General features: G+C 41.5%; 1 protein-coding gene across 1 annotated transcript in view; it reads left to right on the plus strand.

Annotated features, from left to right (window-relative positions):
- The window catches only part of adamts6 (ADAM metallopeptidase with thrombospondin type 1 motif, 6), a 71,694-nt gene continuing 47,728 nt past the window's right edge, over positions 1 to 23,966 (plus strand). Inside the window, exons 1-10 of the mRNA XM_067574232.1 lie at positions 1 to 618; positions 2,354 to 2,783; positions 3,106 to 3,494; positions 5,247 to 5,421; positions 6,069 to 6,292; positions 6,488 to 6,571; positions 8,261 to 8,406; positions 11,971 to 12,014; positions 14,999 to 15,104; positions 18,579 to 18,725. Coding sequence (XP_067430333.1) covers positions 2,684 to 2,783; positions 3,106 to 3,494; positions 5,247 to 5,421; positions 6,069 to 6,292; positions 6,488 to 6,571; positions 8,261 to 8,406; positions 11,971 to 12,014; positions 14,999 to 15,104; positions 18,579 to 18,725 — 1,415 coding nt within the window. The 5' untranslated portion in view covers positions 1 to 618; positions 2,354 to 2,683. The remainder of the gene's footprint in view (positions 619 to 2,353; positions 2,784 to 3,105; positions 3,495 to 5,246; positions 5,422 to 6,068; positions 6,293 to 6,487; positions 6,572 to 8,260; positions 8,407 to 11,970; positions 12,015 to 14,998; positions 15,105 to 18,578; positions 18,726 to 23,966) is intronic.

The following is a 23,966-nucleotide window of genomic DNA, read 5'->3' on the forward strand; positions in this document are numbered from 1 at the left end:
GCCTCCCTCCCTCCTTCCCTCCACCCCCCTTCCGAAAAAGCTGCCAATTTGAAGCTGTCCGTGACTGGGACATACCCGGTCTCTGCTCTCAATGTAGTGAGGAGGAGCAGCTTTCAAGCCAACTTTTGCTGGTGTTTGCATGCACTTTTCTCCAAAAGCAGTCTGCTGCGCTGCGGCGAGTTCGCAGAAGAAAAAAAAAAAAAAAACCTCTTCTGCTGCAACCTCAACTAACTTTTTAAGCCACCCTGAGCCACCAAAAGTCTAGATTATAAAGACGACAGATAGGCTGAAAATAGACCCTTTTTCTGGAGGAAATCCAAGCTGAATAACTGCCTTTTTGTGTGCGTGTGCGTGCGTGCGTGTGTGTGTGCGTGTGTGCGTGCGTGTGTGTGTGTGTGTGTGTATGTGTGTGTGTGTGTGTGACAGTGTCTGGTCTGAGATACTGCTGCTCCGGTGTCCGGGCTGAAGGGGAGAGTCACGCTGCAGTTTCAGAGGATGGCAGATCCCAAAAGGAGATGAAAAGAGGAGAGCAGCGGAGGTTTGTGTGCGGAACTTGAGTCTTTTGTCCCGGGGTCTGCCTGCACAGTTGGACCGGAGCTGACAATGAAGATGAGCGTGGTAAATATCTCTTTAACACTCCCGTCTGCTGGGAATAGGAAGATATCTTTCAGGTAGTTTTTTTTGTCGGAGCAGATTCGAGTGAGCATTTAAATCCTCTCAGAGAGACAGACAGTGTTTGCAAACCAGCATTTAACCGGTTGTACTCGGCTGCGAGTTCAGACAGAGTTTGGGGGGCATTTGCATGGATTTTTTTTTTGTAATTTTAGGAAGCACGCTGCGTAAATGCTTCCTAAAATTAAAAAAAAATCAATGCAAACTTTGCCAAAGTGCTGTCATGTGGTTTATTTTAACGCGTAAAAGCGCATTTACGCGCTTAAATGCATAAATGCGTAAAAGCGCATTGTTGTTGTTCGCATTGTTCGCAAATGCTTCCTAAAAATTCAAAGAAAAATCAATGCAAATGCCTCCCGAACGCTGTCAAAGCGCTGTCAGGTGGTTTATTTACTCTGATTTGCAGACGCTCCTTGAGAAGAGTCACGGTTGTATTCGAGGTACCGGTGTAATAATGCACACGGGCCGGCTGCCAACTTACTGTCTGGGTCAGAGTGGCCAAGTAGGTAGCGCTGCTGTCTGGACTGGAGGAGCCAGAGCTGAAGAAATACACACAAAATCCTCACTTCCAATAAGGCTGTCATCCGGGTTCGGAGTCCGGTTTCATTGGACATCATCCGTCTATCACCTGGATCCGTTCGTGACGTTTGTTTATAGTAGTTTAGTTTGCACATGCTGCCGTGAAAGCGCGTCAGTGAGTAAAAACACAATCTGCAGAAATTATATCATGTCGACTAGTCAGCACCTTCGGCGCTGTTAAGATTTATGCAGCCCCATTAAATGTGGTTATTACACTTCAATTACACTGTAAAGCCTCGTTTGTGTCACACTCCAGTTTAAGTCATTAAACTGTCATCTCCAGTAGATCGATATTTAATTGATAAGGCAGTGGCACTGTTTGCACAAACGCAGCTAAAACCAGTGTTGCTCCTCCTGGAAGTTTGTTCTTCAAGTGTCAAATAACATGTTTAGGTTAAATGATGTGTTGAATGAGAGACACGAATCCAACTGATCAAGCTGTACAATGTAAGATATTGAACTTTGCATTAGATTTTCATTCATTCACAAGTTTGTTTCCATTAGTGCTGCAACGATTAGTTGATTAATTGATTAGTTGGTTGAGCAAAAATGCCAAACGTTCTCCGGTTCCAGCTTCACAAATGTGAGGATTCGCTGCTTGTTGTTGGTGTAAATCATTGTGATTTGTGTTTGGGCGCTGAGAAATTATCATATCACAAAACGATGAGTCAGTTAATTGAGAAAATTGTCACCATTAATGAAAGTAATCATCAATTGCGGCCCTAATTTTCACTATCGATCATCTTTGTGATTAATCGATTTATCGCTTGGTCTATAAAATGTCAAAAAATAGTGGAAAACGTCCATCAGAGCCCAAAATGACATCTTCAAATTGCTTGTTTTGTCCGATCGACAGTCCGAAAACCAAAGATATTCCATTTATAATCATATACAACAGAGAAGAGCAACTCATCCTCACCATCGAGAAGCCGGAAACAGAAAATGTTTGGCATTTTTGCTTTAAACATCAATCAGTCAGTGAAATAGTGGCGGATTAATCAATGGACTAACTGTTTCAACACTACGACAGACCACAATCTGATAAAACGAGATTACTCCAGGTGATAAAAGGTCATTTAACCTCTGATTGATTCCTTCACAGGAATGCAGATGGATCGGTCAAGACAAGTTTGCAATATAGAGCTTCCTGCTTGGAGTTACACCTGAGAGTGACAGCGTCTGATGGATTACAGTGTTTTCTATGAGCTGCTGACATGAATTCAGAGGCCAGTGGGATGTGGAAGCGCTCGCCTTCAGGACAAATCTGAAGCTCTGGATACGAGAACATTTCACACTGAGTGAAGGACACGAACCATGGACTTGTTATGGTGTGGCGTCGGACTGATCGTGTGCTTTTAACCCGTTTGTAGCACCCTCTACCCCCCTACCCCACCCCCACCCCCACACCCCATGTCACATCTTTCCCTGAATTATGGAAATTTTGTGGAAGACGCTGACTTGGACTCTGAGCCTGGTGGTGATGGCTGCTTCTGAATTTCAAAGCGTCAACAGACTTTCACACAACTCTCAAGGTATGATGTAGACAGGCGGTCGGGAAGATCTTAAAACTTCTAGAACTGAAACGATGAGTCGATTAATTGATTAGTTGATGGGCAGTCATTTTTTAAGCAGAAATGCCAAAAATTGGCTGGTTTCGGCTTTTAAAATGGGATGATTTAATGCTTTTCTTTGCCATACATGATAGTAAACTGATTATATTTGGGTTTTGGACTGTTGGTATGACTATTTTCTGACATTTTATAGAAAAATCGATCAATCGAAGAAAGAATCTGCAGCTCTAAAGTTCATTACCACAACATCTTCTCTTCTTTTCTCTTCTTTCTCCTGTAAAAGAGGAGTTCCTGTCCTACCTGCAGCACTACCAGTTGACTGTCCCGATGCGGGTGGACGAGAACGGAGAGTTCCTGAGCTACACTGTGAAGCACCACCGGCCGGGCCGACGGAGACGCGGGGCGGCGGACCCCGTAATGGGAGCGCCTCCTTCGTTAGACCTGGACCCCCCAGAGTCCCGGCTGTTCTACAGACTGTCAGCCTACGGAAAGCACTTTCACCTAAACCTGACACTCAACCCCCACCTGGTGTCAAAACATTTTACAGTGGAGTATTGGGGCAAAGAAGGGCTGGAGTGGCGTCATAACATGGTAGAGAACTGTCACTATGTTGGATTCTTGCAAAATCAGCACAGCACGACGAGAGTGGCGCTCAGCAACTGCAAGGGCCTGGTGAGTACAAAGTGGCCTACGTATTTGCTCTGATTAAAAGTTCACACTCTCTGGCTGCTCTGCTGACCCCAAACAAACCCTGATTCTAATGTCAGATAACTAATATATACCTAGCTTGCGCTGCTCTCATGGCAGCCAATCTTTCAGACGCAGTGCCAAAGGATTAGACCAATTGTAGTTTGCTTAACAGAATCTTGGCTTCTTTCCATTTGGCACGCTGAGTCTGCAGGCAGCTTGGAGTGAGGTGATGCTCGTGGAGAAAAATCACATCATCTCAGTGGTCTGTTAGTGCTTTTTCTTTTCCATTTGTGCAGTAAATATCGCAATATATCCTCAGTTTCTTAAAAGCCCCTCAGTAGCTGAGCTCACATTTCTTTGATTGATCCATTTCATCATCTGTAAAATAATCTCTAAATCACAGACATTACTCTGTTTGTAGTTTTATAGTGCCCTGTTCAAATACAAAACTACACAGCACTAACAAGGCATCTAATTATCCCGTCTAAGCTTCTAGTCCTCAGGCTTTTCTCCACAGACTGTGTGACTGTCCAGCTTCTCTTTGCTAATCAAGAAATTGGAAGAAATTTTAATAGCTGCTATTCCTCCTTCCTTCAGAATAACTCTAAAGAAGGAAGAAAAGAGGCCCTGCGTCTTATTGGCAAATGTAATCATGTGGAGAAAACATGTATTACCATTGTGGTAGCCAAATGTGTTGGCAGGACCTACACGGAGTATCATAAATTGAATTAGTGTTTGCCCTTTTTTCTAACAGCACCAAAAATGGACAAAACTTCTGTCTGTACTTTAATGTAATCAGCTGTCTGGACAGCTTGAGATCTTGACATCACACACTATTAAAACCCCAAATCAAGTATGTTTTTGTGTACTAATGTTGTGTTGCTTTTCATTGTGGGTTTTTGTGGAGCCGAGCCAGTATTTTCTACAATCTAACCTTTCCCTGTTTATGCTCCATGGGGGGTGTTGAAGGGCAGAGATAAATGTTTTTAATTTTGGTCTTGATGTAATTGATGGTTTTGGGGTTCTTATGTTTGACTTCAAACTCATGTTATACCTTCAGGATGATGGTATAACCTGAGGGAATATGTTAGTTATTCAAAGGGATACTCCAGACATTTAGTATAGTGCTTTCAAAAAGTTCGGAAGCTTGAAAGAGACACAAAGTGAAGCAGCAAAGGCTGAGATATCCTGACTTTTAGTATCTAGCATCATAGGTCAAACTCCAAAAATGCTACATTTCCCAAAATGCAACTTCAATGCAGCTTTCATCAGACTTTCCCTGCCCTTTACAGTAAATGCCCACACACTTTAAACCCCACATCCCCAGTTTGTAATACTGGGTTTCTGTAAAAATTAGCCTAAGCTGAGATAGCCCTGATGATGTCATTGGAGTTATTTCAGTTTAAGGTTTCAGAGCCACAGAAGAAATTACACAACTCTTACAAACCCACCTTTTTAGTTTCCTTTTGATCTATTCTACCTCTATTTTATTTATTCTTTTTATATTGTGTCTCTATTTTTTGTCTTTCATTGGGAAGCACTTTGTGACATCTTATCTAGGAAGGTGCTATATCAGTCAAACGTACAAGTAAACTGAACTTCATGTGTCAAATTGGTGGAGTGTCCCTTTAATTAAAATTGCCCTTAAAATACAAAACATTTTTGATTTGTGCTTATAGCATGAGTGTTTGTGTTTGTAACCTGTTTCTTTCATTGATTCTCTTCCCCAACAAGCATGGTGTTATAACAACAGAGGAAGAACAGTATTTAATAGAGCCATTAAAGAACATATCCTCCACCACCTCCAGTGAATGGAACCTGGAAGAAGCACAGCAACATGTTATTTATAAAACGTCTGCCATTCCCTCACCACAAGAGCATAGCCAGGAGTTCAGCTGTGGCATTTCAGGTTGGTGAACCTCCATCTGGGTTGGACTCTGTGTGGGTGGAACTGACGTAAAGGAATAACTATACATAGCAGGTTAGAGGAAGTGCTGGTTTGGTTTTAGGCCCAGGTTCTGGTAGACATGACCAGGCCTCTTGTGTGCTATAGTTGCTCCTGGCCTGGACATCTTTCAACCTGTAAGAGCAAGTCTTGCTCCAGCTTTCATAAAAGGCCCTTCAGTGCATAAAGACTACTAGGCTCAGACTTTTATAGAAGCACAAATCCTATTTATAGAACCAACAATCATGTTCTGATCTTAACGTTCAGACTGCTTAGCTCCACCAAACACTGCGTCTGTTGAGATATGACGGATTGGAAAAAGAACCAGGTGGATATTTAGGTATTTGGGCCAAGGTCTTATAAGAAACAGCAAAGGCTGTCATCGCCAGGAAGCTAGCATGCCCTAACATGTACCATCTTATAGCTTTTTCCCAGAGCATCTGGGTCATAAAGCAAAGGCTTTAGCTGCAAGGTTCAAAGGGGCAGATTCCCTATGTTCATCTACCATACACAAACCAGCTCTCTCTCAAACAGATAATATGTCATAATTTGGATGTAAACTGTTATTTCGTAATTCACTAACCTGTCTTTGCCTCCCCTGTCATTCACAGACCTCATTAAAACCAGTGCACCTTGCCAGTCTAGCACACCTTCCCCTGTCCACGCTTCCCCTGTCCCCCAAAACGACAGCGAGCAGTCGAACAGCACCCACAGACAGAGACGCTCCGTCAGCACCGAGCGCTTTGTCGAGACGCTTGTGGTTGCGGATAAAATGATGGTCGGCTACCACGGACGCAAAGACATCGAGCACTACATCTTGTCCGTAATGAATATTGTAAGTTTGATCCTACTTTTTGGTCATGTTGTTGTTGTCTACCATACTGCCGAACATACAATCGTTGCCAGTTGAGTTAGAGGATATCTACAGTAAGTCGTGTGGCCCTGAAAGTGCTTAATTGTAGTTTAGATGTGGTGACATATGGACACAATTTGTCTGACTTTGTGTCTTTTCTTCTTTTCTGGAGGTCAGGTTGCCAAACTTTACCGTGATGCCAGTCTAGGAAATGTTGTGAACATTATTGTGACCCGGCTGATTGTTCTGACCGAAGATCAGGTAAGAAAAATTATCTTTCACTCTTTCTGAAATTACAGTTTTCGAGCCCTTTTTATAGCGTCTGTACACTCATCTGTAGTAAGTGTATAACTGATCCGCTTGGCGTGAGTGAGCCGCAGTAGTTTATGTGATCGGCTGATGGGGAGAGAGAAGAGAGACTATTCACCATATGGCCACCACTTCAGATGAAAGATGTGCTCAGGCATCTTCCCTCAGGGAGCCTCGATTGAGGATTTTTACATGCACTGTACATGTGAATGTATGTGTGATGGGAGAAACAGAGTGTCTTCCTAGCATCTGTTTTTGTAAAGGGGTCATAGCGGCTCTTTATGTAGCATCAGGTCCAAAAAACAAGAATATGTTTTCATGTTAATCCAATAGGAAGGAAGTACGATCAGTCCTTTTGTTGGATGAACTGAATGGCAAATTTAATGATGTTGAATGGTTTAGTATTGAGTTGTAATTAATCAGCGGTCAAGCTGAAATCAGCACTGCATCATCAGCTGGAAATGTAATGGTTTACTACCATATAGTTGAACCTGTTACATTCATAGAACTAGATGCATTTTGCAGCCTCCACCACAACTTCCCCAACTGATCCAATTGTCTGTCTACTCCCGCTACTCCTCTTTCCACCTCTCCAGCTTTTTATAATATTGCAGTGCCTTGTTCCACTCCTTCTTTGACTCATCTAACTCCTCCTGTTATAAATGGTTTTACCTTTACTACGACTACAGCTACTCTTAAATCAAATACAAAAACTTTTTTCTGCTCCAAAAACTGGTGCTCTAACCTCCCTCTGATCCCTGTACAGTACTCCTACAAATAATTAATAATCCAGAAAATCGTTCTACTCTGGCGGCATGGTGTCTCAGTGGTTAGAGCTGTCAACGCATGAAATTAAGTTAAATCTCACACAGATTTTTTATTTTTTTTTTGGTGTGTTTCTGCCTTCATCAGATAGTACACAGTTGAGACTACCAGGAGACAAAGGGAGAAAGAGAGAGAGGGGGTATGACGTGCAACACATGTCTCTAACCGGAATCAAACTGTGGATGTTGTGGTTATGCGTCTTAACTGCTCGGCGACCAGGACCCAGTGTCACAGTTTTTGATAACTTTTTCTTAGAAATGTACTACTTAAACAATATTACGTCTGCTTTCAACTAGTCCACACATATTCCCCATGAAAAATATCTTTTGAAGTTTTATGGTACGATACTGTACTCTGCAATATGTGATTTGACATGATACAACACAAAACAACATGATACAACCCAATACAACACGATATAATATATGATACGATTCGACATGATACAACACGATATGATACAACACAATATGATACGATACAACAAGATATGACATAGATACATTATAATATGATATGACACAATACAGCACGATACAATACAATATGTAACAGTATGACTCCACAATACACGATACAATATGGTACAGTACAATATAATAATATACAATACGACACAATACACCAGGATACAATACGATATGACACAATACAACTCAATATGGCGCGATACGATACGACGTGACACAATACAATATTGCGCAATACTGTATTGCGCCGAAACAAATTGTATTAGGCTATATCATGTGGTTTTGTTATACTATATCACGTTGTACTGTATATTGCATGTGTGTTCTTTGGTGTGTTTTTTTGCAGCCTAACCTGGAGATTAACCATCATGCTGACAAGTCTCTGGACAGTTTCTGTAAGTGGCAGAAGTCCATCCTGTCTCATCACAGCGATGGCAACAGCATTCCAGAGAACGGGATGGCTCATCATGACAACGCTGTGCTAATCACCCGGTAAGTGTAGGCTTGCATCTTAGCGATATTGACCACATGTAGTTCATGTACTTCAAAGGGCAAGAGTTGTTTCTTTCAGTTGTTACTTTTTACTTGCTTTAAGTAGTGTTCATTTCCTCATTTTGAGCAAATAGGTTGCAGGTTATTTTCTGTGCTGTTGGCAAAGGTTGTGTGGTCACAGTTCATCTGAGACTGTGAGTGCTTGTGTATGTGTTCGCTAATAGAGGTAGCCAGAAGCTACAGCACTGAACTTCCTAATGTCCAGCCCCTGTTCTCACATTTATACCTCTACCTCTAACTGTTAATGCTGATGGGAATAAAGCCCTTAGTTCTGAAAATAAATGTGCTGTTTCAGACACACTGTACCTGTCACACTGCAATTTATGTCAAGGGTGTTACCATAAAACAGCAAAACTCTGTCATTACCTGGAATTGACTTCATTGTTGCCAGAACTGTTTGGCCACATAACCATGCAACTTTATATTCCCCCCACTGGTTTTGTCTAGAGAGAGGATGGCGTTCTGTGATTGACATGGGCTGAAGCCAAGCTTTTTGACGCTCTGGGCTCCCTTACAAAACAGCCTTTCTATCATTAGTGTGCTCTTGCTTGTTGTCTGTCAGTTGATGTTTTCCAGCTCCTTTGGCTCATGTTTTTATTATTGGTTTTAGCTTCGGTCAGTAAGCACCAGCACCAAAGGCTGCTTAGTAGAGTTTATGTGCAATAGTCACATTTTTTTCAGTTTTTGGCACATTAACTGTATGGTTCAGCCTCACTTTTAGCAAGCAAAGCTCTGATAAACTGCTAGCTAGCTGCCCGACACCAAACTGCAAGCAAAATTAGCAACTAGCTGGTGAAAAACGTAGAATATCTAGGAAGCTAATCCTCAGGTGCTGTTAGAGACCAAAACAGAGCTAAAAGACAGGTTTATACTAAAATTACATTAAGTTGTCAGAAAAATGACTCCACTGGAGTGTTTTTCCATGTCAGCTAGATGTGTTAGCATGTTAGCTTAACTTCAAAAGGCAAAATAACTTGTGAAGTGTCAGAAGCAAAACCGTAAAGCCAAAAACAAAGGAGCTAAAATGTTCTGTAATATTGATTAACGCAGCTATAATATTCACTAGAGGAAACTGTGATACTCCACTTTTATTTATGAAGTTATTTTAGTTAACAAATGGTACGAGTGTTTAATGTAGCTCTGTTTTGGTCTCCAACAGCTCCTGAGAATTAGCTTCCTAGAGTTTTTCACCAGCTAGTTGCTAACTATGTTTGCTGTTTGGTGCCGGGCAGGTTGCTAGCAGTTTATCACTTTGTTTGCTAAAAACAGCTGCATCACATTTATTTTAGCTAGCAAATGGTAAGCTTTTCATGTAGCACCTCAGAAACTAATATTATTTTTTGCCCGTAGATGGCGCACACTGTTGTTGCTTTCCTTGCTGGTATGTGGCCATGCCCATAATTCAGTGCTTAGAGTCATTCAATATGAATTTTGAGTAAAGTATTGGTGAATACTGAGTAAAAACAAGACAAAAGTAGGCGAGAGATAACAAGCTGCGAGGACGAGGCACCAGCTGAGCTCAGAGATGCTAGAGATTGTATAACTCTCTGATAGTAGGAAGCCCTTATTAACCACCATGCCTGCAAGAGCAGTCAGACATTCCTTGCGATGGTGGAATGCACCTAAAAATGTTCAGTGAGATTTTAACATGGTTGATGCTTGAAGCGCTCAGCTGAGAGGATATTTATTTGAGTATTTCATCTTTGGATCAAAGTGGATCTGCAACGATTAGTCCATTAATCTATTAGTCAATCAACAGAAAATGAATCATCAACTAAGTAATTTTTCATGCAAAAACTCAAAACATTCTTTGGTTTTACCTTCTCCAATATGATGATTTGCTGCTTTTCTGTTTGAGTAGTCGTAAATTGAATATATTTGGGTTAGTTTGACAAAATAAGACATTTAAAGACCGAACCTTGGGAAGATGTGATGGACATTTTTTTCTTAAATTTTACAATTAATCAAGGAAATAATCATATCGACTTTGAAAATAATGGTTTGTTGCACCTGTAGATCCAAATAGGATCCATCTAGATTTTCTATTGATTGACTAATTGACTTATCGATGCAGCTCCAGATCCAGAGCATAAAAATATAATGCAATTAAAATGTAATTAGTATATTGTTAGTATAATATAATCTAATTATGTCTCATAGGTCTTCACTTCACATATCAAGCCGATTCCAACTTGGTAATTCATCCCAAAGGTCAAATAGATTTAATTACTATTCGAAAAACATAATACTAGTATTCTATGGGACTGAGGTAGAGCTGCAATGATTAGTCGATCAATCGATTGACAGAAAATTAATTGCAACTACTGTATTTTTGATGATAGAATAATCGTTTTAGTCATTTTTCTAAAGCAAAGAGGCCAAATACTCAGTCGTTGCAGCCTCTCAGATGTGATCATTTCAAGCTTTTCTGTGTCATATATGATACTAAACTTAATATCTTTGGATTTTGGGCCGTTAATTGGACAAAACGAGACATTTGAAGACGTCACCTTGAGCTTTAACAAACTATAAGACATAGACATTTTGCCCTATTATCTGACATTTTATAGATGCAATGAGAAACTGAAAATTATCGTTAGTCGCCGCTCTAGACTGAGGCCTTCATGTTGGGCGTCACAACCAGGCTCTCATGAAGCAGATCCCACTGAACATCATTGCTGTGAAAACTGGCTTCTTCTCCTCCATCAATGATCAATGCGGATCTCCTGCAGCGATGCACCAGCAGGGCAAACTTAACCCCATTTTCACTCGAATGATTCACCGTTCTTGTCATCACAACAGTGACCTCTGTAGCTGCTTCTTTGGCGTTTTTGAAACTGTCCTGCCTTGTTTGGAAAGTGGCCTGTCACATTTGGGGAAAAAAATAAAGACACTGGGGGGAAATTAGGGAAGAAAAAAAAAAAATCAAAACAAACAGACATCCTAAACGAGGTCTCGATTGTACCTCATTGGTTTGGAGCAGCTCCACAGGGAGGGAGGGAGAGGACGACGGGGGGGTGGGGGGAGGGAGGAGGGAAGGACAATGAAATTAAATTTGCTCTTGCCCTTGGTTTTAATAGATTAAAAGCTTTAGGAAGGATTGGATCATTCATTTGAAATGTATGATGTGTTCTTAAAGCACTAGCGGCTCACGGTTTTTTCTTCCCTCCCGCTCTATTGGATTACCTGTACGTGGGGTTAACAGTAGGGACGCAGCATGACTGAAACCTTTCACTTCATCCTCGTTCATGTCTGAGCGCTGTGTGTTAACTGGAAAAAAAAAAAAAAAAAAGCTCATGCTAAAGGAGGAGGAGTGAACCAGGTGTTTTGTCAAATTATGACTTCATTATATGCTATTGTTATGCTAAAGGTTGCAGTTAGATTATATCTCGCTAGTGATTAAATGTGGAAAGAATGGAAAATGGCAAAGAGCCAGTGGAACAAAACACTGTACAAAAATTAATTTAATTGTTTGTGTTCTTTCCTTCTCCTGCCTGTCCTTAGGTATGACATCTGCACCTACAAGAACAAACCCTGTGGTACCTTAGGTGAGTGAAGAGAAAAGTGTGTGTTTTCATGTGTTCTCGTTGCCAAATTGGTGATCTCGGCTGATCTCTTTTTTTTTTTTTTTCTCCCCGGAGAGGTTTTTCCCTCCTACGTTTGGCCTCGAGCGTGTCCTCAGACAAACCTTATTTAGCAACCCTCGCAGTCTCCTCTAGAAGACAGCTCCTGTGAGACATAATGAGAAGGATGTTTTCACTCGTGTTATTATAGCTCCTCTGTGGCTCACCTCTGTTGGTCGAGGAACCCGGACAGCCGCGGTCACCTCCCCGCGCTGCCTCCAGTTTATAAAACTCCCCTGTCTCTCTCTTCTCCTCCGCCTCTAACCTCAAGTTTGTCCAAGGTGTTTACACTTCCACCGGGGTTGAGAGAAAGGAAAAGGTATGTGTTGGAAAGCAGGGGAGGAGGAGGAGGAGGTGGTGGAGGAGGAGGAGGAGGAGGGGGGGAGGGACAAAGAGGAGAGTAGTGACAGAAGGAGGAGATGGAGAAGAAGAAAAGGAGTTGAAAGGAAAATGGAAGGGGGAAAAGGACAATTATAGGGAGTGTTAGAGTATGCAGGAGGGAGATAGAGTGGGTGATATGCTGGTTGTGGTGCGACTGGGGGTGGAAAAAGGACAGCAAGCAGTGGCAGAACCCCCCCCCCCCTCCTCCTCCTCCTCCTCCTCTTTTCCTCTCTCCTCTTCAACCCCCTCGCCCCACCCCAAGCCTCCTACCCACCCTGCCCTTCTCTCCCCATCTTATCTTTGTAAAGGCCCCGCAGGCACCACAGTATATCTTGGAGGTAATATTGTGACTTCAGGGGTGGTTTGACAGATTGACCGCATTCGTCACATTCCCCGGTCGCTTTAATTGCCCTGGCATCTGCTTGGCTTCCTCGTTGTCTCACCACCCCTCTCCTACAACCCCCCCCCACCTCCTCTCCTCCCTCTCTCCTTGCGGGGATCATGCTCCCGGGGTCAGATCCCTGGCCTTTAGGGTCGCCAAGTAATCACGGGGCTGAAGATAATACACAGTCCACCCCGGTGTTAAGAAAACAACTTGCAATGCGGTGTGTGTGTTTGCACTCAGCCACGACCACGCACATACACACTCGCACATTCTTAAACTAATCGTAGAGTAGCCGACCCTCCTTCCTTTTTCCCTCCCTCTCCTCCTTCTTTCTTCACCTTCAGGGCTCTCTCTTTTCCCTCCAGTAATGGTTTCAGTGGCCTCCTGATTTGCGAGTCTATTCTTGTTTAGCCTCTTAGTAAAGAGGATACAAAAGCCATGCCACTTTTAGCAGGGAAGGCAGGGAGTTCACGCAAACTATACAGGAAAATCTGACCACCAAACCATGATTTACGCAGTGACTCAGAAGTATAAATGCAGGTGTTTGAGCCCTTTATCAATATCATAGAGCACAGTTTAACTTTGGCTGCAGAACTGAGAGATTTCTTGAGATCAATTTACAAATCATATGACTAAGAAACATATTTTTTTTTACTTGCACATTGTTGGTTTTATTTGCACAGGTTTATAGATATCTGACTCCTCCTCTGCCGTAGAAAGTAGTTCCAATGATAATAGTGACATCTGAGGATTGGATTTGCTTTCACTTTAGACAAATTGCATTCACTGTTTCACATACATTTAACCAAACAACAACAAAAAAACGTACAAACTAAGGCTACAACTAATTATGATTTTTGATTAATTGAATTAATGTCAGAAAATGTTTCCCAAAGTCCAAAAGGACGTCTTCAAATGTTGTGAATTGAGAGGCTGCAACCAGAGAATTTTGACTTTTTCTTCTTTAAAAAATGACTAAAAATGGTTAATCAACTAATCGTAGCAGCTGTGCTACAAATATATTTACATCAGATATACAAATAAGTAGCTGCGGTGCAATCAGTTTCATCACATACTTTCACATTCAGTGAACCTGAAACTCAAACTCAGAACCCAAACTCTGATTTAACAGTTTGATTATCAGGGATACTGTTGAGAAATAGATGCGTAAATGTGATTTTTCTAAAAAAAACTGTGCAAATGAAATTCCAGTTAGTTTGATTGTATCGGAGAGGAGGCAGAAATCTCAGAATAACTCGGGAGAATAAAAGAAAAGCAACAAGAGGAAAGTGAGAAAATATGTTTTTTGTAATTTGTGTGAACTTTTAAAGCGTGTAAAGATTTTTTTTTTTAAAAGCCTCAAGCCAAAAACATCTAAAAGTCCCTTTTAAACAGTAAAAAGAAAGTGCTCTTTCATTCACACACATTAATGCACTACCTCCCCCCCCCCAACACACACACACACACACATACAAACAGACACACACACACCTGCTTTGTGCTGTCATATGATCCTCTCTCCAGTCACCTGTAGATGTAATCTGTGAAGAATTGCCTCCTGTCTCCCTATCTGACCTGTCAGGCTTTTGGAGAAAAAGGACCTGCGACACCTGGATTGTGGAGAGGTTTTAACTTTAAACACCCTCTCTGCTCTCCCTTTCTCTCTCTCTCTCTCTCCGCACCGCTCCCTCTCCACTCTATATAGTTTTTGAAATGAGGAAAACATCTATATTTTCTGACAGGTTTCTGGTGCGGCACGGCGTTGGTGAGGTGGTTCTTATATTCCCCTTTCCTTTGGCTCGCGTTGTAGGCGATCCCTTGTTACATGAATTGAAATGTATAAATCTAACCCTTGTCTAGACATTTTCCAGCCCTCGCTGTAACTTGCAAGAAATGAAAAAAAAAGGAAGTCTAGCCTGTGATGCTGAACTCGAATCCCCCCCTGGTGAATCTATAGCGTTGACCGGCTGAGATTGTCTTTCAGCACAGAGGATCATATGTATGGAATCCCCATTTTATGACTCCTGAGAATGCTGCGTCCTGACCCTGTGTTTGTATGTTTGTCTGGCTTGTGTGTGTGTGTGTGTGTGTGTGTGTGTGTGTGTGTGTGTGTGTGTGTGTGCGTGTGTGTGTGTGTGTCTAGGCTTGGCCTCGGTGGCTGGAATGTGCGAGCCGGAGAGGAGCTGCAGCATCAACGAAGACATCGGCCTCGGCTCCGCTTTCACCATCGCGCACGAGATCGGCCACAAGTGAGTGTAATCGGATAGAATATTGAATTTGACGTTACTTCCAAATGATCGGGGGGTGGGGAGAAAGTCATTGTTTTGCAAGTCATGTGTAAGTTTCAAGTCCAAGTCCAAAACGAGTCCAACATTTGTGTTTTGAGTGATTTTGCGCCCTTCAATTTAATACCATTCAAAACTTTAAACAGAGCAAAGTATAATACATTTACAGAAATAATAATAATACCTTTTAAACTTGTATTTACTGCTTTCAAATACACTTCATGACATTTATTACAGTAGAAGTGAAATGATCAGGTGTGAATTGATGACTAGGGGTTCAGGGTTCGTTCTATCAACTTCAATATAAACTGAAACGAGTTTTGAATCCTTTATTGAATCCATTCGTCTTCAACTTTCAACATTTGTTTCCAAACTTAAAAGATTTAATTGAGATGTGTGGTTTTGTTGGCTGAGCAGGTAGAAACACTACAATATTTACAGGTGAAAATAATAAAACCTGAATAAGAGATGAGTAGCAGAAGATGTGAAACGTAGCTGACACACTGAAATAACAGCCGACTCACTTTGCTCAACTTATTTTTTACGAGCTACCAAAAATACCAGAGGTCCTGATTCACTATTATGCTTTTTAAAAATCCTTCTCTGCCTCGTTGGCGCATCGCTGCGTTTCTCGGTGCATTACAGCCACCTGTAGATCAGTGGGATAGTGTGAAACCTGCACATGCACGAGACAAACAAAAAACTGCTCCGTTGCTCTGCTAGCGGACAGAAACTCCACAGGAAACCTTTCAATCCAACAACATACATGAGAAATCCGAGGAAATTCACTAAAAAACTGGAAAATTACAATTCAATGACCACCGGGCAGCAGTTTAATTTCTATTATTTTGGTTGCATTTTAGGCTTTTATTAGATAACTATAGTGGAGAGATGACAGGAAATGAAGGAGGAAGAAACTCTATGAGAGAAGCGGCTGCGGTTGGTATTTTAACCCCGTGAGCCAACAGGGCACCACTAGAACTGAGCTGATCGACTTTGACAACTGCAATTGATATGAAGCAGCAAGAATGTTTCACTAGAGAAAACTCAACACTCTGTTGGTCTTGTCGAACTACAAAAACACACTCTCCGCTCGTGATATTAAGAGTATTGTTACAGATTGATGCTTCTTTTACCTCAAGAATTATCTTGGCTGAGTACACCGGCTTGCAGAGAACACATTAACCAGACAATTTGGACTTTTTCGTAAGTAACATACATCAGTAAAGGATAGGTTCACAATTTTTCAACTCTTTCTTAAAACAATAGTCAGGAGCCCAAATAAACACTGAAACAGGTTTTGCTTGCTGTAATGGTAAATGGATTGCGTCTATACAGAGCTTTTCTAGTCTCAAAGCGCTCTACAACACATGCTAACATTCACCAATTCACACACTGAGGCAAGGTGCAAAACCTGCTCATAAGGAGCAATACAGTGCTTTATAATGTTTCTAATGCTCACTCACCTATTTACACACAACTTGGAGTTCAGTATAGGACGCCTCGACATGCAGACTGGAGGAACCGGGGATTAAATCACCGACCTTCTGATGAATGGGTGACCCCACTCTACCTCCTGAGCCACAGCCGCCCCAATCAATCATTTCCCCTGTTCATACCGATCATTAGAGGATTCCCTCTAAACACGCTTACAGTGTAAGTGCAAAAATGTTTATCTGAAGATAACATGAAGCCTCAGCCATCTGAGTTCTTCAAATTAAGTGGATTTCTTTGTAGTAAAAAATCCCTCTTTGTGTCTTCACTGACAATGTTTTGCTGTTCAGCTCCAGTGGAGGGATTGTAACAAAAAGAGGGAATTTAGCACTTTGAAAGTAAGCAAATATCTACTTGATTTGACTTCATTTGGACGGCTGAAGCTTCATATTAGCTTCAGATAGACTTTTAAATAACTTTTTAAATGCACAGAAGGATGACTGTGGATTTTGTCCTCCATCCGTTAAGCTGTATGTTCATTACAAAGGGATCTCATGATGGTCAGTATGAACAGGAGGAATGATTTTGTTTGGGCATCTGACTCTTGTTTTAGGACAGACTTGAAAAATTGTGAACCCTTCCTTTAATGTTTTTGTTTTTTTTAGCTACAGCAGATTCAATTTTCGCACCAGTTTGTCATTTAAACTGGTGAAAACGAGAAGTCTCTTCAAAGGAATTCTGTCATCCGGTAAAATAAAGAGTTGTTTTGCTGCACAAGTTATTGCAAGTTAAAAGTCACAATCCAAGTGACGTCACAGGTCGCTGGTTAAAATCAAAGTCAAGTTAAGTCTCGACTTAAGTCATCATATTCATGACTCAAGTCTGACTCGAGTCCAAGTCATGTAACTCGAGTCCGCACCTCTAGCAAATGGTTATTTCTTCTTTTGGTTCAGATCATCTTTAAACCTTTTATCGCCTCCATGATTGTGTGCTCTAATAATTCCTCTTAAACAAACACTATTTACTACGCGGGTTCACCAGACATGTACCCCCCTCCCACCCCCACCCACACCCCCCCCCTGCAGACGTCTTGAACTGTATCTCCACATATTTCCTCATGCAAATGTCAGTGTCCACATACCTCTGGCTCTTTCTTCCTGAATATAAAGCAAAATAATGATGATGTATTAGTCTACGTATCCCTCTCGAGAGAGTTCAGCAAGATGGCGATTTCCTTTATTATGTCTCGTGTCTGCTTCTGTTGTGGGGCAGTTGTAAAAATAGTCTCTACTTCTAGAGGATGTATAAAAAAAACACACTGCAGCGGGGTTTCAACCGGGCTGATTTATTTCCAGAGTAGGGTAAAATGTCATAAACGCCGGCCTTAGAAAAACAGGTTTGGGCTGTGCGATGTGGTCGGGTTTGTTATATACATTAGACCTGATTTGTGCTCATGGACTGTAAGGAAAAGTAAGCTTTGACATCCTGTTGTAACATGAGATTTTCTCTCAAATGATATCCAGACAGATAAGGTTTTTTAAAGAATGAATTGTTAAAATGATTTATTTTCAGCTCTCAGTGTGAAATAAATTCTTGAGCAGCTTTTCATAACAGGCCACAAAGGTTTGGGGACTGTTTTGGGTCTCTTTGGATTGATCTAAAAGATCCCTTGTGTTCGCTCCGGTCGGTGGTGACTCTCCCTCGCGGCCTGCTCAGACCTGCAGGCGGTGATTGACAGGCAGGCATCAGAGTGGTGATTAGAACTTTTTTTCGTTCCTGCCGAGTTCCAGACAGGGTTTGACCCTTGACCCCTGGCTCTCCTCCACACAGCTGTTTCAGAGCCGCAGAGCTCGATCTTTACAGCCAGGGCCACTGAGGTAGACATCCACCACTCAGCAACCTGGACTGTCCGCAGTCATGGCATCTAAACTGTGTCATTAACAACCCAGAAGGGTCATTTTTAGTTGCATTAATTCCAACTTCCCTCTGTTTTTATATTTTCAGTTTCGGGATGAACCACGATGGCATCGGGAATTCCTGCGGCACCAAAGGCCACGAGACAGCCAAACTGATGGCCGCTCATATAACAGCCAACACCAACCCTTTCTCCTGGTCTGCCTGCAGCAAAGACTACATCACCAGCTTTCTCGAGTAAGTGGATGATGGTTGTTCCCTGTGGGACTGTCTGAGTGTGTTTGGATTTGCCTGCATGTGTGTCTGTGTGTGTGTGTGTGTGTGTGTGCGCAGCAGAGGAATAGGTGCGTGCCTGTTTTCCTGCTCGCTCGCAGCCGTCTCGCTTTACAACCCGCTGCCACGGTCTGGCCCTGGTGGTGACCCGCTAGGCTCGTCGTTCCCCACTTATTCACATCCATTTCATCACCAAGACTCCTGCCAGACCTCCTTGTGGCTGTGTATGATAACTGGGTGCCTTCCACCCTTGCATCCTCGCACCACAAGGCGGGTGATGTTAGCTCATGTGGTCCTCAGTGGTGATGTGTAGGCCAGCTGCCTTCAACCGCCGCTTGACTGTTTTGTGGATAGGTCAAAGAAGACAAAAACTTGGAGTGCATAAATAAACTAAAGAGTAAAAGCAGTGACATTTGGCAGAATGAAGGACTGCTGGCTGAGTGCTGCCAGGCTGGCATGGTAAAAAACTTTCACAGGTCTCTAGTCCTGAGTTATAGGAGGCCAGACAAAACATCTGGAGTTGGCCTTCAGAGTCTGGCAGAGATCAGATACCTGTGATCATGGCAGGACTGAATGAACTAAAAGCTACTTCCCTGATCCCTGCACAACATACACTGAGTCGAAGCTGCTTTCAGAGGAGCAGCTCTGCTTGGAATTGCACCTTAAGCGGGCAGAGGAAATGTTTTACTAATAAAAGTTAAATTCCACGTATGAGGACTTCTCTTTTTATCCAGGACGATATCCCTGAATCTGATTTTAAAGGGGACATATCATTCTTTTAGTCATTTCCTGTCATTTACATACTGTTATAATGTCGGATGTCTATGTTAAACATGGTTTAAGTTCCAAAACTTGAGGTGAAAGTATGTAAAAATGCACCCTGAAAGTCAAAAGTCAGGGCTTCAACCTGCTCTGAACGCTTCGTTTGCAAAGTTACCTCTACTTCCTCCTCGTGATGACATCATTTGATGGTTTGGTCCATTCATGTTTCAGATCAGGTTTGGGCTCAAACATGTACGGATGTATTTGGGAAGATTATATGTCTTGTGTAAAGAATGAGAAAAAGAAGTGAAATCCTACTAGTACTGTTTGTTTACATAGCCTGGGAAGGGGGGCCTTAAAGAGACAGGAGCTAAAACAGCCTGTTTCAGACAGGGGCTGAACTAAGGAGCTGCATAAAGGGCCAATAAGGATTTTTTTTTAACTGTAAAACATGCAAAAATACACCAGTAGAGCCGAAGAATAAAAATATAGACATGGAAATGTGCAGGATACGTCCCCTTTAAAAAAAAAAAAAAAAGAACATCAGAGTCACTCTGGTCTCAAATAAGATATCAGATAGTTCCCACTGGAGGAGTGTTGGTTGCTGTGTGAGTGAAGACTGACATTTCTCCACAGACTGAGCTCAAGAGTGAGTGTATTGTACTCTCTCCTGGGCGGGCTGAGCCACTGTTGGGAAACAGTTTCATTGTGTAGAAATAACAAAAAGTGGTCAGAATTGTTCCCACAGATGAGAAACATGTTGCCATCCTCTTTTTCGCAGAATGAGGTCAAAGATTTCTGGCATTTGCAGGAAAGATAATGTCCTTTCACTATTTATCCTAATGTCAGAAACGGTCAAAAACTATCAAAAAAAGTCACACTAAACAACTTTCAGAAAGTGCTTGTTTGCAGTAATAGCAGTAAAGTTAGTGCAAAGAGCCATGTTAAAACTGCTCTCTTTATGTTAACAATGGATAAAATGACAGGCAGCTCCTCTCAGCTCTACAGAGGTTTTTACTGTCTTTTAGCTCATTGTTTTGGTTTTACAACTTGATTGTTTTGGTTCACCCTCATGGCTCTCATCAACCTTGTTTCCAGCAGCGTCAGGCAGCTGTTTGTTTACGAAAAAGCTCCAAAAATTCACCGTACACTATCTGCTTAGCACCAGATGGCATACGAACACAATTAGCAACTAGCTGGTGAACATAGTGGAACATTTTGCTGTGAAAGAGCCAGATATTTCCCTCAGGAGTTGGTAGAAAGCAAAAACAGAGCTAAAAGAGAGTGAATTTAGTCAGATGTTGTGTTTACAACTTGTGTCGCTGCCCCCAAGTAGCCAAAAAAAGGAGTGGTGCACACTTGGGCTAACGTTAGCTGTTATCAATCAACACCCACATGGGAGACATAAAAGCTACTATAAGTCTTCAAATCTTATTAACGGAGCAATTATTTCCAAAATTATTATAGGACCTGAGTTTAGCGATTAAGACCACGATGAAAACAATTAGTATTTTTAGAGAGAAGTTGATGTATTTTGAATGGAAGTCAGTTGGAGCCTCTAGCAGCTGTCGGAGGCACTTTGAGGTACTTCCACACTATAAAGCTGTGATAGTTGCTGCTTGGTTCAGACAGGGAAATTCTCTTTTCCGGACTGTTACCTGCCCTACATTGGAGGTCAGACGTCAGGGTCAGCTTCACTTTTTGGTTGATTCACAGTAGTAACAGTAGCAGAGGCTTGTTACAGGAGCTCAATCCTTTGCACTCATTGCCCTGCTGTCTTAATATGCGTGCTTGTGCACAATAATGATAATAATGTGTGTTAATCTATGTATGAGAAGCACAGTTTTTAGCATTAGAGACATAAAGAACACATTATTCACACACTTCTCTAATTCAGAGTGTTATGTTTTATTGTGCCCTGGATAATAGAGCCTATTTATTTAAGCTTGCCCCTGCAAAGAAGCAGAGGGGATTGAAAATATCTCAATTTATAACTGCTTCGCGGCGTAGTTATAGACCTACAGAGAGCCATCGTTTTCTGTCATTTTGTAGAGGACTTTTCTCTCTACAGTAAAAATCCTAATATACAACCCTGTGGTTAGATGTTGGTAGGATGCAATGTGAGTCTGCGGTGTGTCTGTGTGTGTGTGTGTGTGTGTCTGCTTGTGTATTCATGTTTAGTTAGCTAGGCCCTCCAAGAAAGCGGATAATACTGGCTGCGGTTGTCAGATGATGTTTCCGGCTGAAAGCTGTTCGAGGAGGGTTTGTGAACTGCACTTGTGACAGAGATGACAGTATTATATGCCAGCTTCCAACTGGGACACAAAGAGCCGCTTCTCTGCTGCTCCGCCGGGTTCCTCTCGGTTTCTGGCTCGAGTATCTGAGGATGACCAAAGCTGATTTACTTACTTCTCCGAGCAGAACTCGACTCTCGCTCATCTTATATATTATCCCTCCGTTTGTATCAGTCTGTTTCTTGGGTTATTTCTTTTCATTTAAGTTTTATTGCCTTTAGCTTTTTTATGTTTTTTTACAAAAGGGTTCTGTCTGTAAACTCCAATTATCCTCCCTTTCTCTCCCTCGATCAGAGTTTTGGATATCGCACATGCTTCTCCTTGCCAAGTAAACAACTTTGGCTGTGGTGTTGGCCTAGATTCACCATCTTGCTACAGCAATATGTGGCGCTTTGTTTGGGTTTTTTAGGAATGGTTTATGAATGCACTCACAGTTCAGTCACAGTTTATTCTCCCAAGTCTGCGTGCCAGTTTGTTATAAATGTTAACAGACAGGCAGTTTGGCTCTATTAAACTCTCAGAGAGCGCATTCTCTATTGAATTTGATATTAGACTTGTGCCTTATGATAATTGTTGGGTTAGTCTGATTTAATCATGCTGCTGTCTCACCGCTGGTTGGATCCAATCAGCATGGTTAATATCTACATGAATGACCGGTGTCAGAGTTCAGGGATTGCTGATGTTCCCGCTTATTAGAGGATATTTCCGCTCAGCATAATGAATTTGGCTGTATCCACTGGACAGGAAGCCTTTGCGACAATGTCAAATAATAGCCTCTATGTTTAAACTTTGACTATTTTGTCTCTCTACAAACCAATAAATAGTGAGGCTTGACCTAAGTTCACAGGGAGTCTGAGGGCCTCAGAGGCTGGTTTGTCTGTGTCTCTCTCTCTCCCTCTGATGAGAGGGTCCTCCGAGGTACAAGAGCCAAGAAATGGGATTATTCTATTCAGTAACTGAGAACAGGGGATGGACAGACGGAGGAAGAAAGACAAGAGAAAGAGGGAAGAGAAGGGATAAAAGAAAGCAAGAAAGAGTTTCCTCCTCATGGCCTGGAACATTTAAGTTCTGCTTAAAATGCTTTTTTTATTTTTTTTATTTGGGATTCTGGGATGAAAGCAAACAGCGTGTATTAGATGTCTTGTTTTATTGTTCAGTATTGGCCAAAAATATTTTTTAGACTGTGCAGTTTTCCATTTAACAATTGAAATTTATGCTGTCATTAAACTTATGAGGAAAACAGACATTCAGCATTGAAAATTAACTTTAAATTGTGCATCGATGCTGTTTAAACACCAGCAGACGGCGCATAAATTCTAACTTAGTGAAGACTTCAGCATCACTAAAGTACAAACTAAATTTAGAACCAACTTACTTCTTTCGTAGAGATTTATCACGTTGCGTAGTTAACTGAACCAACTGACAAAGCTAACGTTAGCTTGCTAATATTTGACCTGTTTAGCTAGATTGATCAAAATACTGTTGAATAATAGTGTAAACTGGGAAGATTTTAAATGAGATTTCACAGAAATAACTCAATATAATAGAGAATAGCACTCTCTATGACTCGTAAACTGACCTTCATTTGTAAAATTGGTGTTAAACTGACGGTGGGAGGTGTGTCCGTTAGCCCTGCTTAGCTGACAGTTTATTGGTTTTTGTGACAATAAATACACTGAAGATTGACAACACTTCAATTTATAATCCTATTTGTGTGTTGATTTTCTGCCTAAGCATAAATATCTTTAAATAATTATATATTATATATATCATAATTTGTATTCTGCTCAAATTAGTTGAGCTACTCCACAAACTTTCAACGAATCACTGATCAAGGGAATTTAGGACATGGTTTATCTAGAAATTAAAATGTAAATATTCAATGCTGTGAGCATTATATGTGAAATTCCATTCATTTCCATTGTACTGGGGTGGAGGCAGAAATCTACAAACAAAATATGGTGGCCCTGAAAGGACAACACACTGCAACTTCTATAATAATTTGTGCCTAATGTCGTTTTTCTACAAAAGGAAAAATAATTTACTTTACTGAAATCCTTAAAATGACATCTACTACTCATTGAAAAAATTCTGAATCTATGACAGTGTGTCCACACAGTCATTTAAAAGTTTATCTGAAGCTTATATG

Source organism: Thunnus thynnus, chromosome 19, assembly GCF_963924715.1.
Source record: "Thunnus thynnus chromosome 19, fThuThy2.1, whole genome shotgun sequence".
In the NCBI taxonomy this organism is placed as follows: Eukaryota; Metazoa; Chordata; class Actinopteri; order Scombriformes; family Scombridae; genus Thunnus; species Thunnus thynnus.